This window comes from Melanotaenia boesemani, chromosome 24, assembly GCF_017639745.1.
Source record: "Melanotaenia boesemani isolate fMelBoe1 chromosome 24, fMelBoe1.pri, whole genome shotgun sequence".
NCBI lineage: Eukaryota > Metazoa > Chordata > Actinopteri > Atheriniformes > Melanotaeniidae > Melanotaenia > Melanotaenia boesemani.
Window position 1 is genome coordinate 9,358,184 of NC_055705.1, and position 17,689 is coordinate 9,375,872.

Sequence of the window (17,689 nt, forward strand, 5' to 3'; positions counted from 1 at the left end):
GGAGGTAGGGCAAAGGCTCCGTGATCTAAAGGGCCACGTGGTCAGACAAAACAACAAAGTCAGATGCAAACATCCACAAAGAGTTGCAAAATAATGCAAAGGTTGAAAGAAAGACCAAAAGAAAAAAAAAGCTGATGAACAGCATTTAAGTTTTCTGGCAATACATAAACAAGGTTGGAAAACATGAGGACACAGACTAATTCATAAAAAGAACCAAAACAACAACAAAAAGTTGCAAAACACTTGAACTTATAACTGCCTACCTCAGCTGGGGAGCGGTGCCTTTAACATGTCTGCCCAGGGTCCCACTGTTTCGTCATCCGTCCGTGGCTAAAATATGACGCTAACTGAAAGAATGTGTGACACAGTTTCCACACTGCATGAACCATTTTCTGCGTCCACACCGGCCAGCACTGCTCTCCAACACATACACTGAGACAAACACAACGCACCACCCTTGTGCGTAATGGGGTTTGGCACAAGAGTGCTCACCGGATAAACAAAAGCACATTGTTGGTGTCATTGGCAGTCAGTCTACATGCCAACAGTGGAAGAAGTGAGCAGTCATTTCCGTTGCTCTCTCCAGACAGAGGGAGGACTTTTTTTGGTTGCAGCTACAACCTTTAACATAGATGGTATTCCTTTATACTACACTAGACTGCATATACTACTATGTCTGAGAAACGGCTGATTCTGCCGTTATCTACCAGTTAATTACAAATCAGTGTATTCATGACAATATAAAGCGTGCAAATGATCTGTTTTTCTTGCTTCGCGCCAGGAAAAGTCGAGTGGAGAAAAAACATCCCATAGAAAATAAGACTTGAAGGTAAGTGTCGACCTAAATTTGTTGGATTTTTATGCTCTCAAAATCTCAACAATGTCAAAGAAAAAGAAATAAAAAATAAAATCCAAACATGTTCTCTTGCTAGCCGAATATTTGAAAAATGAAATCACTTGTTGACACAAAATAAGTTATGTTTTTGTATGCGCGTAATTCTAGTTAAGAAAAAAAGCTTATTTCCACTTCTCCGGAATATGCACATTATATGTGATATGTGTATATTTACAGTGGCCATGCCGTGCGTCCAGACCCAGTGCGGCTCCTCTCCGCAAGGAGCCAGCCCAGCCTCTCAGAGTGCCGGCGGAGAACACAGCTGCGACTTCCTCACCCCGGAGTTCGTCAAGTTCAGCATGGATCTTACAAACAGTGAAATCTCGGCTGTAGCCTCTAGCCCGAGTTTCGGTCCTTTGGCGGACACTTACAACTCCGGATACGACATGAAGCCCCCGTGTCTCTTTCAGATGTCAGTTCAAGGGGAGCTGCCGTGCGTGAAAGTGGAGGATACGCACGGATGTCCGCGGTATCAGCCGAATCAGCATCACTCGCACCAGTCGGAGGAACTGCTCTCCTCTCCGAGCTCCGTTTATTATTACCGCTCTCCCTCACCACACACATCCATCACATCCAACTTCCAAACCCCAGCCGGACCCATTTGGGAAGACTCCGGCTCACTGTACAGTTTTCGACAGGAATATTTGGCCGCGGCGCATAGGAAAAACGCACTCTCCAGGTTTTCACTATTTTCCCTGAAGCACGCGCAACACGGAAGCCCGAGCTTGTCCACCTGCCAAATGACATTTGAAGGGTCTCTCCACGTGTCCATGAACCTAGACGCGGGAGGAGCGCACCAAACGCTGGACAGCTCCACGGTTTTGGGCTCCTCCGGGCTGCAGGGGAAGCAGCCCGGTGTGGGGTTTCCTCACCATCTTCAACTCGCGCATGGCCACCACTTTATGGAATACCAAAACTCTTCAGGCGCTGGCCGACCTCTGAGCTCGGAGGGTCTGTGCGCAGTATGCGGGGATAACGCAGCCTGCCAGCACTATGGAGTTCGCACATGCGAGGGCTGCAAGGGCTTCTTTAAGGTTTGTTGGTTAAACTTTTAAAGTGGATTATTTTCAGGTAGTAGGTATTGTGATTAATTTAATGAAATTAGATAGAAAAGTGTCTACAGGCTGTATAAACTTCTTCTGTGGCGAGAACGCAGCTCTAATTACGGATTTGACTTCGATGTAAAAAGAAAATCCCACTGGGGCCTAGTTGGCCCTCTAAATTGGACATTATACTCCCGAAGCACGTTTTGATCTCTTGATCTCTTGACAGGCGCGTTTTACGGGCAAATGTCCTGTATAAAAATCGCCACTGACGTGCCATGAATAAAAATATCCGCCTACATCTCTCAGAAGAAGACTCCCGGGGGCGATTCTCCAAATTATGAAGGACCACGACCCTGTATTTACCCAGACTGCCCTGTCCGCCTGCTGAATGTCTTACACTGCTTCAGATGGCCCACAGGAGCAAAAGTGTTGCATATGAATTGCAAAGGGCAGTTCCAGCCTTTAACTTTTATTTTTTAAAAAAATGGTTTCAGAGACAACCACAAAAATAACTCTTAAAAGTATTTTTATGACATTTACATGAATTGCAAATATGCACTTTATGGTTCAACTTTATGGAACTAAAGTTTTTTTTTAACATATAATATAAAAAAACACAAATTCTGACTTCCCTCCAACATAGATTTTCGTTATTCAAATACATTTTTAAAAAGAAGTGGGTTTTTTTTCTTATCTGAAGGGGAAAATAACCAATATCTTACCATAAACCTGTGGTTAAAAGGCATGATATTGCACTCAGTATCTTATCAAGCTAATGAAATGTTTTTTATAACAGTCTACTGAATAATATGTATTTCTTCCTTCTCTCTGTGAAGCGCACAGTGCAAAAAAATGCCAAGTATGTATGTTTGGCTGCCAAAAGCTGCCCTGTAGACAAGCGCAGGAGGAACCGATGCCAGTACTGTCGCTTCCAGAAGTGCCTGGTCGTGGGAATGGTCAAAGAAGGTAAACTTAAAAACCATGTTTCTTAAACTGTATAATCTTCATGTAGTTCGAATCTCTGATTTACAGCTGAGATATCTCCCTCTTCTCATTTTGCTCTGCAGTGGTGAGGACAGACGGTTTAAAAGGCAGAAGAGGTCGACTGCCATCTAAACCTAAAGCTCTGTCAGACCTGAATTTACCTGGGAGCAGCCTTCTCAGTGCCCTCGTCCGGGCACATGTGGAGTCAAACCCTCCACTGTCTCGCTTGGACTACTCCAAAGTAAGCAAAGCTGCCTTAATTAAAAAACAACAGCTCTAAATCACCCTCAAAGCACAAATTTAACACATAATAAATCTGTATGTGATGATATTCTTTACAACCAACCTGATGAACTTTCATGTGTAGTTCAAGGAGAGTCCAGAAAGTCCTCTGCAAGATGATGCTCAGCATGTTCGGCAGTTTTATGACCTCCTGACCAGATCAATGGAAGTGATTCGGGGCTGGGCGCAAAGGATCCCGGGCTTTATCTCCTTACCTAAACATGATCAAGACCTCCTCTTTTTCTCAGCATTCCTGGAGCTTTTTGTTTTACGCCTGGCATACAGGTAAAAAAACAAAACAAAACAAAAAAAAAAAAAACACTCACCTTTCTCCTTGCAAAGACCAAATAAAAACCCAAGCAGTCCATTCAAAGAACATTGTTAAGCTAAAATTTGTGCTTGATAAAAAATAGAAAAAATAATTTTTTGCAGCTTTATTGTGCATCAAAAGTCACTTCACTTTTAGCACAAGTTGTCATGATGTTTCAGATCCAACCCGGAGGAGGGGAAGCTGATATTCTGCGATGGGTCGGTGTGGCATCGGCTGCAGTGCATGCGGGGCTTTGGGGAGTGGATCGACAGTATTGTTGAATTCTCTGCCAACCTACAGCAGATGAACCTGGATGTCTCCACCTTCTCCTGCATATGTGCCCTCGCTCTGGTCACAGGTGAGCACAAACACATTTTGCACTAAAGATGTGTGTTTATATCCAAATGAAAGTTGAATTTAAGTACTCCATCTTTTCAGGATTTTGGTATTGCAAATCTAACTATTTAAGACATACTTTATCTGAAATATTAAGAAAAAAAAAATTAACCTGAAGTTACTTTTTCCTGAAGGTGATCAAAATGCCATATGGAAAATGGAGATTAGAATTAGAATTTAGTTTTACTCCAGATAGAAAGATGAATAATAGACACCCTAAGATAAATAGATGGTCCTAGATGACTGTGTGTCGAAAGAGATAGCAAGAATAACTAAATCCTTAGCTAATTAACATATAAAAAAGAAATGTATGGAAAAAAATGTTGAAAGGATTACAAATGATAGTTAATCAATTATTAATCTTTAACAGACAAATTTAGGTTTGTTGAGATAACAAGCTAAGTATATAAGCAGTTAGACAAATGCCCAGAACAAAAATTGGTTGGCAAATTGATCTTTTTAAGGTGTAGGTAACTAACAAAAAGACGAATAACTGTAAAGTATTTTTATAGTTGGCTAAATAAAAAATGGATTTTTCATTAGAATTTAGTTTTACTCGAGATTGGCAGCAAAAGGTAACTTCACAATAGATGGAAACTCATCATTATATGCTGTATGTGGCTATATGCTAAACCCTTTAGCTTGCTTGCTAAACAACATAGCCTATAGATAATTAGCATATAGGTAGAAAAATTGGTATAACTACATGAGCATTTAAAGACATGTTAATGAGGCGTAAATAACAAGAAATGGTAACTAGATGAATTTAATATTAAAAGACTATTTATTGGGTAAATGGTAATTAGCATAACTGGGTACATTGGAATGTGTGTGAAAAGATTTAGCGAGCTAGCCAATCATTTAGCTTGGTTGGTAAAGGACATTTAGCTAATTAGCATATCAAGAAATGGACAGGAAAACTGTTAAAAGATTAGAAAATATAGCTAACCAATATTGAAGCTTTAATAAACCATTATCAGGCTAGATAGTTTAGATAGCTAGCTTATGAGCAATTAGAAAAAGGTCATTTATGTAAAATGGAAGAAATGTTAGCTAAGCTAATTGATTTTTAAAAGACTATCTATGGGACAAATGGTTTAGAAATGAAGACTCACTAGCAAAAATGAATAACTGTGAAGGTCTCGGCTAAAATATACTAGATTTTTAATCAACAGCGCATGTGACAAATGATTAAAATAAAACAATAAGCTGAATAATAATTAGCTAAAACAAAAACTACTCCTGAATGGCTCACAGTGCACTGAAGCTGAATCTACAGCAGAACCGGTGCAAGGCATTAGAAAACTACGCAGCCACAAAAATATCATTGAATAATATAAATAAAAATGGTAACACGCACACAATCTCAATTTTATACTATTTTCATTATGGTGGGTGCATGGTTGGCGACCCATAATATCCTAATTTCAAAACGTTATTTACCCCAAAAGCAATGTCCTGTCTGCCAAATTTACAGTTATTTTCAAATGCAAGCTCAGTGTACTACTCTGATACATCACTGTGAATATTAAAAAGTGCCAATCAATACTGGACCTTTTTTTATTTCTTTATTTCTTTTTTACTTTGCTACCCCAGTAAGTTTAAAAAACATCTCCAGAATGACACCAGTAGGATGTAAGCCTACTACAAATAATACAAATGAATGGGTGTGTTACCTTGACAGTGCATGAAAGGCTCAATAACCAGTAGGCCCAATAGTTAATCACCAGTGGTGCTGTGTTGGTAGCGGGAAACCCCAAATCAATTCTGCTTAGGGTCCTGGCCAGGCCCTGATCTACAGTAAAGTATTAGCACACATATGCAGCATATTATTACTATTAACCATATAAGTTAAGACTTTCCCATCAGTTTAAAGAAGATCAAAGATCTAAATGTGTCATAATTAACTGCTAACCCTGTTATTTCACTGTACCTGCAGAGCGGCATGGTTTAAAGGAGCCGAGGCGCGTGGAGGAGCTGCAGAACAACATAGTCAGGTGTCTGAAGGAAGGCGGGACGACAAGCTCAGACAGGGGAGGCTCAAACCGCTGGTCCAACCACCTGTCCAGACTTCTGGAAAAGCTTCCTGAACTCCGCACTCTTTGCATCCAAGGCCTTCAGAGGATTTTCTACCTGAAGCTGGAGGATCTGGTGCCGCCACCCGCCGTAATAGATAAGTTATTTCTGGACACATTGCCCTTTTAGAGACGTTCATCAGCTTGACTTGTTTTTGCTCGATTCCAATCAGTGATTCTGACAGTCTGAGCTCCGTGAGTCACACTGAAACTGTACAAGAAAAAATAAATAAATAAAAAGGTAAAATAGAGTCATAAACGCTTGCCTGTAAATGCAAAATATTATTATATGGAGTGTTAAGGAGCTTCTGCCCTTAAATCAATTTCATTGTGAGACATTTTAGTTCTATATTTTCCTTTGGTCTGATTGTCAGGCCAAATGTTTTGACTGTAAATGAATGAAATGTAATGTTTTGGAGGTATTTTACACGTTTGTCTGCTACTCAGCTCTTACAAAAAAAAAAAAAAAAAAAAAAAAAAAGGACATTTTGATAAAAAAGAGAAACAACACAAAAACAAGTGTATTTATTTATGTTTAATCAATGACAATAGTTAGACTCTCTCATGGTCGTCTTTGTTCTGAGCGTAATTTGTCCTTGTCCGTGGTTTTAATAAATGATAAAGTTTAACTTTATTTACTGCTGATGCACGCTCTATAATTTTATTTTTAAACTTATATATTTTTTTTAATATTTTCAGACAAAAATCAAATATCAACTAAAGACCTGCTTTCAAATCTTTCAAATGGCAATTTTTTTGGTCTTATTTCAATATTTCTCTCTTGCATATATTTAATTATAAGAAAAACATGTAGATGCACACATGCACAGATATAATATTAAATCCACAACAAAAATATGGTATAGGGCAAATTTATTCACAATATTTTGGTAAATGTAATTTAAAGCATCAATTTAATAATTTCCTAAGACACTGAAGAAAAAATATAGATATGGATGCAGAAAAATGATGAAAAATAATTGCATTTTTTTTTGTCTTTTATAAATGAGAAAGTCGAAATTTCCAATGCATGAATAGGTTAAAGGTCACATTTATCTTCGAGGGAAATAGGCAGACAAATTTCATACATAAATTTCCAAGGAAGGAAAATGTATGTGCTTGTGTTGACATGGCCGTCGGCGGCCTGACATTTCTGCAGCCCTGTGGTCGGATGTGGCATTCAAGACGTTAGTTTCTGCTGCTTTTAGCAAACACAAAAGCCTTGAAATCAGCAGCAGCAACAAGACAAGCCAAATAAAACGTTTAATGCTCCTGTTGATCCTCTTCTTCAAAAGTCTGCCACAGCAATTACAAATAAAAACGCCAGCGTGTACTTTATTTTTGGCTTCATTGAAAGTCTCAAAGGAATTAAAAGGAAAAAAGTGGTAGCCTGAACCTGTATGTCCGACATATTCTACTAAAGTCATCCCAGCTGACTTGTGGTCGGGATACGTTTTCTTTTCTATCCTGCAGACATAACATAGGATGATTTTCCTGAAGAGATTTTGAAAGGTTTGCGGATCAATATTCAGGTCATTGCTATGGTGTGGCAGCCTGAGATAGAAATGAATCAATTGTGGTATCTGAGAAACAGCCAATTTATTCTGATGGTGATGGTGATTGACAGGTGCGGTCGGCAAATACAATATCAGGTCGATCACAGCAAAGAGGGGCTTCTTTATTTAGTCATTTTCACCATTATTGAAACAGTCCATTAAGTGCAGTGAGGTCACAGAATGCAACTTCACAAAAAGAGAAACATTAACCTGTAGGGAGTTTGTTAAGTCACAAAGTCATTTTAAAATACTACAAATTTACAGTTTTTATGCTAAAAGGAAAGAACACTCTCTTTAAAATCAAATGTTTTATGAATTGGCATATAAAAAATAACATCTAGTCCTTATCAGGCCTTAAAATGAGTAAAATATGACACTGTGTGATGATTTATTTAACAAAAACCAACAAAATAGAGAAGTAATGTGTAAAAAAAAACTAAGTTTGTTCATATTGATTTAATAGGAGATAAAGATAATAAGAAGCAGACAGGTGCTGTTAATAAATTGCACTTAATTAGTTATTCATAAAAGCTGTGGTTCTGAGTAGTCATGTGTGTAAACACAATATCAATGAGGGAAGCCGTCAGCAATTATCTTAGGGAAGCACCTATAAATCTGGCAAGGGTTGTAACTTCATTTCCAAACTATTTAGAGTTCAATGTTCTACAGCGAGAAAGATTATTTACAAGTGAAAAACATTTGTGACAGCTGCCAGTCTTCTGAAGAGTGGACGTCCGACTAAATTTAGCCTTAGAATGGACTATGTAATGCTCAGACAAACCAGCTACAACCAGCTAAAAAGAACTTGGTAGTACAGCTTTGGCTTGCAAAGATGCATCTGATCAAAACAAGATAATGTTGTTTGGAGAAAACCAAACGCAGCAATTCAGCACAAACACCTTATACCAACTGTCAAGCACGGTGGTGGAGGGTTGATGATCTGGGCTTGTTCTACAGCCAAGGACCTGTAGAACAAGTTTATTTTCAAAGGACTTACTGACTCCTGCAGGCAAACACAGCAGCAGATGTACAACAGAATGACTAAAAAAGAAAAGAGTCAAGATGTTGACTTGATCCAGTCAAAGTCCAGACCTCAACCTGGTGCAAATGCTGAATGGTGCTACATTTACCCAGTATATATTTTCAGAAACTTATACTTAAACATCACCGTTCTATGGTGAACATTGTTGATTGAATGTCATATAAAAATATAAATTAAGATATCCACAAATCAAAATAAGAGTTGCTATTGCCAGATAATTTAGTAACTCATGATCTTAATATAATGACAAAACTGTAATGCTTCAACAGAGCCTGTGATCAATACTGACTAATTCTGCTTTCAGCACTTAAAGATTGGTCTTGAAAATCCTGATTGGAGCACATTCAATGAAAAAAGAATCTTCGTATATACCTCACTTTTTAATCAGTGCAAAACGGGTCCAAATCTAATCACCCTGGGGCAAAGTATTTATCCATGCAGTCCCTGAATGCATCGTTCCTTCCCCAGCTACATAGCCAGCCTGAAGTGATGCATTTTTGATTCTCTGCCATCCTTTTGATCTTTTAACTCCTCAGGATTTGGTGAGTCCACAACCCAAAGCTCTATAGTTTCTGCCAATTATGCCACCTTGTCCAAAATAGTCCCAAATAAATGGTCACAAGAGCAGCTTATAATACACTTTTTCTTTAGGGTCTCTTTCAGCAGGTTATTTTATCTCCCCTTCATAATATTTTTAAAGTTGGATGTCACCAATGATGATGATTAATGTAACATTAGTAATTAACCTAGAAAACCCAGAAGCGGCCTCTACAGTTCAGTGTGGAAGAACAGAATGATTGGAAAAGATGAGATCTTCTCCAGTCTATGCTTTATCTTCAAAGGATGTAAAAATCCTTTATAATAATGTGCGATTTGTAATGCAGTACAATTAACTGGGATCTACAACCTGGATCTGTTATGGGTAAAAAGACACGACTACAGGTCCAATGTGAGATCCTTCATATCAGAGACTGAGAGGTCAGCGAAAACTCCAGAAGCATGTTGTTTTTGGGATCCTGAAGCCCTCTGGCTGTATATGACCACACAGCAGCATCAAGTATTTGATCTCGAGCGTCCGACTGTTTGGATTTTCCTGCACACTTTGATCTCTGCATCCACTCAGCTTCAATACAGCTTAACTCTTATCGCTGTCAGGCCAGAGACTGCGAGCATCAAGGCCACTTTTGCATGATTTCTAGGCAGGTTGCATTCCCTGGTTGCTTTCAACATGTAATCCATTTCAGATTATCACCGATTATTGATTGGATGTTTTAATTATTGTGAAAGTATGCTCTCCAGTAGGAATATCTGCTATTAAAACCATGCATAAAATCAACAAGCTTACATAAACCTTCATAATAGCATGGATCATGGATTTTTGTGACTTTCTTATAAGGAATGACCAAAAAAGTAAGCTAATCAGCCAATCACATGGCAGCAATTCAAGACATTTTAGCTTACTCCGACCAGAAGGAAATATTCAGACCAGAAAAATTGGTCTGAATATTGCTCTCTTGTCAATTTGGCTTTTTTCAAAAACACCTACTATATACTATGCATGCTAGGTAGTATGTAGTACATACTGTCATCTCTTGCATATCATATGCAACCTCATAAGTGATTCATTTTGTGGCATGTTATAGCATTTTTAGCCAGTTTCTGGTTTAGAAAAGCAGCATTAAACAGTAGCATAGCTTTGTTTAGCTTGTTTAATGCTCATAGAAAAAAAAATAAATAAAAACATTACCATGTAGAAGCTGAACAGGAAAATAGTTTGCACACTGTGTACTACAATTTGGCAAAATCAGTGTGTACTACTAGTATCGAGCATAATTTCAAAACTAGCAGAACTACTTCTTATACTGAATTAATGTAGTGTCTGGCAGCTTGGTTTAAATGCTTCGAACCAGTCAATGGAAACATGTTTACATATTTAAAAGATGGTTTGAGATTTGCTTCACTTGTCTCTGAAAGACTAACTCATGACTGCAGAACCTACTATGAATCTGCTAAGATCAGTCAGCACATAAGCAGGAGGTGGATGAATTGTGTTTGCATTGCAAGGACTAAAATCCTTTTTATCACTGAAACGGAGGGGATGGTTGTGGACCTCTGGGTGACTGACTGGTGCTACAGAGAACAACTGGACTCAGATTTACACCAACAGATGCAGAGAAAGGGCTTCCCTCATCGTGAGGGATTCCACCTGCTTACACTCTCTTCACCGCCCTTCCATCAGGCAGCAACCGATCAAGGATCACCAGGCTGAAAAACAGCTTTTTTCCTGGATGCTGACTGTATGATGAACAGCAGCGTCCTGCCATGAACTGAGAATTTCTAAATGTAATTTTAATTGTTGTATCTTTTTATATAGCTTTAAGTATTCATTCTAGTATGCACCATAACCTAAACGTAATATATTAACTTTATTTTCTTCAAGTTTCATGTGAGAGCGACTGTAAAGAAACCTGGAAAAACTGGTTTATAAAACCGGCAGTGCAGGCTTCCCAAACTTTTGTTTAAAGTCTTCTTTTTAAATGATTATTGTTGTTCTGATTTTAAGTAAAATAAAAAAATCTTTCATTTTTTACCTTTTGGACAGAAGGTGTTTTTCTAAGTTTAAGAAAGTTGGACAAAACCATTGAAAGCCACTGTATAAAGTAAAAATCCAGCCTTTACGTGCTTGCTGGATTTGTTTAGGAATAATGCAGATAAGAGCAGTAATTTGTGCCATTAAACTAATTAATCCTCTGTAGGTGTGCTTGACATTTCATTTTCACACCAGAAAGACGTGAGGATCCATTTTTTTCTCGTAATTTTTTACATTAATTTCCCAACAGATTATTCTGTTTATTCAGAGATGAAATCACTTTTTAATTTCTGTGTCGAATTCTCAACGTTTCTTCTAATTTACTAATATAAAATATATTTTATCTTTCCATCCATCATCAAGCTAAGACATTTCACTGTATAAATCTCTCTAATTCAGCTATTTACTTCTAAACACGCCCATATCCTCTGTATAGTCACAGAAAACAGCTGTAGTACAGTATATAGTATATATTCCTGCAACTTCACCACACAACAAGTCACTTTAAACACTTTAAGAAAAGCAATCAGTGGACTCCACTCAGCATCTACTTAGCGTTTCTTTCTCTAAACTGTCACGTTACCCAAACAACAGACAACAGCTAAAGGGGATTAAAGCTCATTATTATTTCTGCTGGTAAATCCTTCAGGGAGTCCTCGTAGCTGCAACTGAAATTAGCATCCTGTGCTAACAGGACAAACAGAGACAAAAGAGCAGAATAAACAAATGAAACACGATGCCTTAAGCAGCAATGTTTCACCATTTTCAAGAGTTTTTTTTATGAATATGGACAGATGAGATCTTAAGATGTTGAAGTATTTTCTTTTATTAAGGCTGTCTAATGGAATTTTTATTTATCTCTCGTTAGCTAGAAATTAATTAAAAATAAATGACTACACTCATTGGTCACTTTATTAGGTCCACCTTGTTAGTACCAGGTTTGACATGTTTTCTCTCCAAAACTGCCTTAATTCTTTGTTATAGATGCAACAAGGTGGTGGAAACCTTCCTCAGAGGTTTTGCTCCATATTGACATGACAGCATCACAGTTGCTGCAGACTTGTCGGCTGCATCCATGATATGAATCTTCCATTCCACCACATCCCAAAGCTGCTCTGAGATCTGGTGACTGTGGAGGGACGTGACATGGTCAACAACAATACTCTAGGGCCCAAAGTGGACAAAAAAAAAAAAAAAAAAAACCCACACCGTTACACCACCAGCAGCCAGAAGCTCTGATCCAAGGCAGGATGGATCCATGTTTTCATGATGTTTCCACCAAATTCTGAGCCTAGCATCTGAATGTGGAGCTGAAATGGAGACTCATCAGACCAGCAGCGTTTCTCCATCTTCTGTTGTCCAGTGTTGGTGAGTGTGTGTGAATTGTAGCCTCAGTTTCCTGTTCTTAGCTGACAGGAGGAACCCGGTGTGGTCTTCTGCTGCTGTAGCCCATCTGCTTCTAGGCTGGACGTGTTGTGTGTTCAGAGATGCTGTTCTGCAGACCTTGGTTGGAACCAGTGCTTATTTGACTTCCTGTTGTCTTTCTATCATATCCAACCAGTCTGCCCATTCTCCTCTGACCTCTGACATCAACAAGACATTCTGGTCCAGACAACTGCTGCTCACTGGATATTTTCTCTTCTTCAGACCATTCTCTGTAAACCCTAGAGATGGTTGAGTGTGAAAATCCCAGTAAATACTCAGACCAACAACCATGCCACGTTCAAATCACTTAAATCTCCTTTCTTCCTTATTCTGATGCTCAGTTTGAACTTCAATGGTAAATGGTAAATGGTCCGTATTTATATAGCGCTTTTCTGTACCTGGGATGATACCCAAAGCGCTTTACATTATACATCACATTCACCCATTCACACACACATTCACACACTGATGGCGGAAGCTGCCATGCAAGGCGCTCGACCACGACCCATCAGAGGCAATTAGGGGTTCGGCGTCTTGCCCAAGGACACCTCGACATGAACTCGACTTGGCCGAGGATCGAACCGACAACCCTTGGGTTACAAGACGACCGCTCTACCTTGCTGAGCCACGCCGCCCCATAAGTCAATCAATAAGTTAACTTCACTACGTCTACATGACTAAATGGATTGATGGATCATCTGATTGACTTATTTTGCATTAACAAATGATTGAAAACAGTGGATGCACCTAATAAAATGTCCAGTGAGGGTAAATCAGCCCATTGTAGTAGTGGTTTAGATCATTCAGGTGTGTACTGTATGACAGTCAGCATTTTGAGACACCAACATGTACGTCTGACCATTTTATTCATGAACGTAAATAAATTTACGTCCCTTCTATGAGTTTGTCAGCAGAGGTATACTGGGCTTTTCAACCTACCATCATCATCACTTTACTCTTGTTCTGTTGCTGTAAATAAAACTACAATATCTCCATGTTAAATGGACAAATAGAAGACAGATTTTCTAAAATTAAGATGAAATTTTAATTTGGTTCTATAAAAGGGCAGTTTTATCTCTTAAAAAATATTATTTTACACAGTAAAAGATCTGACATGAACTTAAATTACATTTTTGCTTATAAAACATCTTCTTTTTTTTTTTAAATAACATGAATTCAATTAAGCTGACTTTATGTTTGTCTCAACATTTCTCTTGTACTGCTAGTCAAATGTTCCTGCTGACGATGCTGACTCTCCCTTAGATACAAACATTTCTCCACCACTTTTTCTTTCACATCGATCTGTCTTATATACTGTGTTCTACTCCCTTTCCCCCTTTCATTTTTATATATTTGTACTTGCTCTGCGCTTTTTTAATTTGTATTGTATTGTTGCATTGTGGTCCTGTGTATGCACAGTTATATGTTTGTATGTATGTACGTTATTTATTCCTGCTGGGGCCTCTTGGCCAGGTCATGTTTGTAAATGAGAACTGGTTCTCAAACATTTTTTTTTAACCTGGTTAAATAAAGGTTAAATAAAATAAATAAATGTCACAAATGAAAAATATAGAAAAAAATGTTTATGCATGTTTTACCACACATAAGGCAGCAGGAATATATTCATAATTTATTGCTTTAATCATAATTAAAAACCATTTTAAAATACAAGCCACTATCAAAAAAGGTTGGGATGCTTGTAAAATGTAAATAAAACCAGAATTTTGATTTGCCTATCTCTTTAACTCATTGTTACATAGCTGGAGCTCATAAATTAGGCAATATGGATGTTTTTAAACTTTTACTTTAAACTTGAAGTTTTTCTTTTCTTTTTTAACCTGTCTTGTCCAGCTTCATGACAGCAGAATGATGGTCTGACTGCCGTGTTGTGCTGAACAAATTTACTATAGCCTTTTGGATATGGGGCTCCCCTTGAATCTTAAATGTTATTTTTTATTATTATTTTTAAATATGTTTCTGCTTATAACTGCTGGACCGGACCGGGGAAACAGAAGGTGGATAGAGGAAGAGAAAAGGTAGAAAAGGGGAGAACAAAACAAAAGGTACATAACAAACCTGCAATCAAAGCTAAACAGAGAAACTAAACAGATGCTACTCATGTAAAGAACCAGGAAACATCCTAAAGGCTTCTCAGAGAACACAACAGACCATCTATAGGGGCCCCTGTGACAAGAAAAACCATGAATAGCAACGAACACAACAGCAACTAGTATATATGTGTGTAGCGGTGTGGGTGTGTATGTAGGTGTGTGTAAACATTAGGGGTGAGTTGTGTTGAGTGATCATGCAAACGCACCCACACCCCCTGCAACCATCAGAGGCAATCCAAGAGGGTCCCAAGTCCTGGGCAGCCAGCAGCCACCACAGAGACCAGAACCAAGACAGCCCACCACAGGAACGGCATCCAGACAGAAGGAGGCAGAGGAAGGTCCCAGCCAGCCCCTGGGAGGAGGACAGCCCCCATCACCGGGGCCCAGGCTCCATCATCTAGCCCATGCCGGAGCAGCCTGGCTACCTGGCCCAGAGCCAACGGCCAACCAGACACAGCCGGCCCAGCTCCAGCCCAGTTCACGTTTGAAGTTAGTAAAACTTTAATAAAGTTTTCATTTTTCTTGTCTGCTTTTGTAACAGCAGTTGGACAAATATGATTTATTTTCCCCTTTATGCTGGTGTAACAATTTACATACTACATTTCCCACAATGCAATATAAAAGAATTGGACATTTACTATTATTATTATTATTATTATTTACATGGAAGCTATTTCAAGTCTCCAACAGGACAGTTAAAAAAATAGAAATAAAAATAATAAAAATAAAAACTGTAAGCCTCAATAAAACACCACAAGTGCCGGCTGAGACAGTTTTGTCTCATCTGCCGCATCTTTACAAATGTGAGATGACCGACTCACATGAAGATTTCTCGTCACGTTCTGACTGGAGAGAAGCTGCCCTGTTAGGAGACGGTGGTAAAGACATAGCCGACCGCCTGCAGAGATGCAAAAGAAAAGAAATCTGTAGACTTCCAACAACACAACAAGAGACCTCCACTATCAGCCCATTGCAATCTAAAAAAAAAGGTGCTCAGGGGGGGCGTTTGAAGGGGAATGAGCAGCTCAGAGGGGACGGGGTTAGAGGCTCAGGAGGATTCTGAGCTTTCTTTGAGGATTATGAGGACATTTACAGTCAGTGACAAAGACCTGATGCGATGACTGATCCTGGATCAGCTCCACATTTCTGTAGAAAGTGATGGACAGGTAAAGTTCAGACTTTACTCTCCTTATGATACCAAATGCTATAAATATATGCAGTAACAACACACATATGAAAAGACTTTATGCACTGCTGTTTGTCAAAAACAGAAATAAACATTTATTCTATTGAGTTTAACTGTTAATGATCACATAAAGAAGGAGAATGTGACTTTTAGATCCACCTGAAACAAAGCACAACAGCAAAAACTCACTTCCTGTATTTCTTTGCAGTCATATGTCAAATGTTCTTTAACAGATAAAGGTGGTAGCATCCTCTTTGGCTCGACTTTACTTCAATTTTAAACAGTATGAACTCAAGATATTTAACTTTTGGTCTCATTAGCTTTATGCAATTTGGACTGGTCTGCTGCAGGTCTGACTGGTTCCCAGCAAAGTCAAAAAATAAATTTGCACTTGGGGTGACATCATGTATGAAAAGGCCTCCATCTAGTGGTCGAAAACAAAATAACCACAACTGAGAGCTGAAACAGGACTGCCTCGTGTTTAAATAAACACTGCTGCATTGCTAAAAACGCAAGTGTTCAATATTACAAATACAGACTCAGTAGCAGAATAAAGTGTGTTGACCTGTTGAACACGGAGGGGAGTCTGATCCAAGCTTGAAGATGGACTGAATCAGAAAGAAAATTGTTTCTGTCTTTTACGTATAAGACCGATTAAACAACTACTAATTAAATTATTGTAATTAATCCAACTATCCGATGTGATGATTTCACAGTGGATTGTTACGTTCAGGTGGGATTTGCTGACTCTGGTGGGCCAGAGTCCGCTCTTTTCTCTGTTTAATGCTGCATTCCAGTTCAACTGGGAACTTTTAACATTACATCTTAGAACAAGAAAAACAAGGTTTCTCACTTGTTTTGAGTAAAGTTTGTTCACCTCGAATTTATTTTATGTTGACCACCACAAAATACATTGTTTAAAATGAAAAATATTTCCTTTAATTGATTTACTTAAACAAACTGAGTAACTTTCGTAACATTTTAGCGGAAACTTTCTGTTGTGAAAGGACTAAAAGTTCTAATTTACTACGTTCAGAATGCAGCAAACGTCACAGCTTCTCGCTGTCACTTAAATCAAAACTGGCCAATAGAAAGTTGCTTCATATCATTAGGTCCCGCCCACCAGATGCTGCTAATCAGAAGCGAGGCTTAAACAACATTTAAATCACTAATTATATAAAACATACAGGATTTTATTTTTATTTTCGGATAAAACTACTTACCTGTTGAATGAGTGATTTTCTGAAGCCAAGTTTTATGGCTGAACTGGCCATAAGATTTAGACTTTTGCCTAGTTTGTCTTCCATTTTCCACACAGAAGCTGAAAATAATTAATCCCAAAGCAAAGTTTGATATTTCTTCCTTTATTTATTTATCAATAATCAGCAATTTCAAGAAAAAATGTAAAAAAAATACAAGTAGAATTTTGTGAAATTGTCATCATGACAGTATGTGGTATGTTACAAAGAAATAATTTAATCTACATGGGAAATGTTTGTGACTTATAATAAATATGGCAGACAAAACAAACGTACATTCTTCTATTAGAGTAGTTGTATGAACAAATACAAGTATATATGGCTTGAATGGAGAAGAGAGCTCCATACATTTAGTTCGGTAGACATGGTCTAGATGACTTGCTGAAGTTTTTCTGAGGAGATTCTCTGTGTGATGCTGTCATGTTAATATGCAGCAAAATCTCAACAAGACATCAAGAATTAAGGCAGTTCTGAAGCCAAAGAGGAGCCAGGTTTGTGCTTGAAAGAGTTAATAAAGTGGCCTCTGAGTGTA

General features: G+C 38.3%; 1 protein-coding gene across 2 annotated transcripts; it reads left to right on the forward strand.

Annotated features, from left to right (window-relative positions):
• Positions 1-522: 522 nt before the first annotated feature.
• LOC121635799 (nuclear receptor subfamily 4 group A member 2-like) lies at positions 523-6,614 on the forward strand. Of its 2 annotated transcripts, XM_041979138.1 has the most exons (8): positions 523-635; positions 782-829; positions 1,073-1,929; positions 2,778-2,907; positions 3,009-3,166; positions 3,293-3,492; positions 3,697-3,875; positions 5,853-6,614. In XM_041979138.1, the coding sequence occupies exons 3-8, from the start codon at positions 1,078-1,080 to the stop codon at positions 6,116-6,118; spliced, it is 1,785 nt and encodes a 594-aa protein (XP_041835072.1). In that variant the 5' UTR covers positions 523-635; positions 782-829; positions 1,073-1,077; the 3' UTR covers positions 6,119-6,614. The 2 variants fall into 2 exon arrangements, with proteins under 2 accessions (XP_041835072.1, XP_041835071.1); XM_041979137.1 differs by having other exon boundaries at positions 523-829.
• The last annotated feature ends 11,075 nt before the right edge of the window (positions 6,615-17,689 follow it).

Coding starts and splice junctions, on each gene's coding strand:
- LOC121635799 (XM_041979137.1), top strand. CDS start 1,078: ATGCCGTGCGTCCAGACCCAGTGCGGCTCCTCTCCGCAAGGAGCCAGC. Junction 3,493..3,696: donor GTTTTACGCCTGGCATACAG/GTAAAAAAACAA, acceptor ATGATGTTTCAG/ATCCAACCCGGAGGAGGGGA. Junction 3,876..5,852: donor TGCCCTCGCTCTGGTCACAG/GTGAGCACAAAC, acceptor CTGTACCTGCAG/AGCGGCATGGTTTAAAGGAG.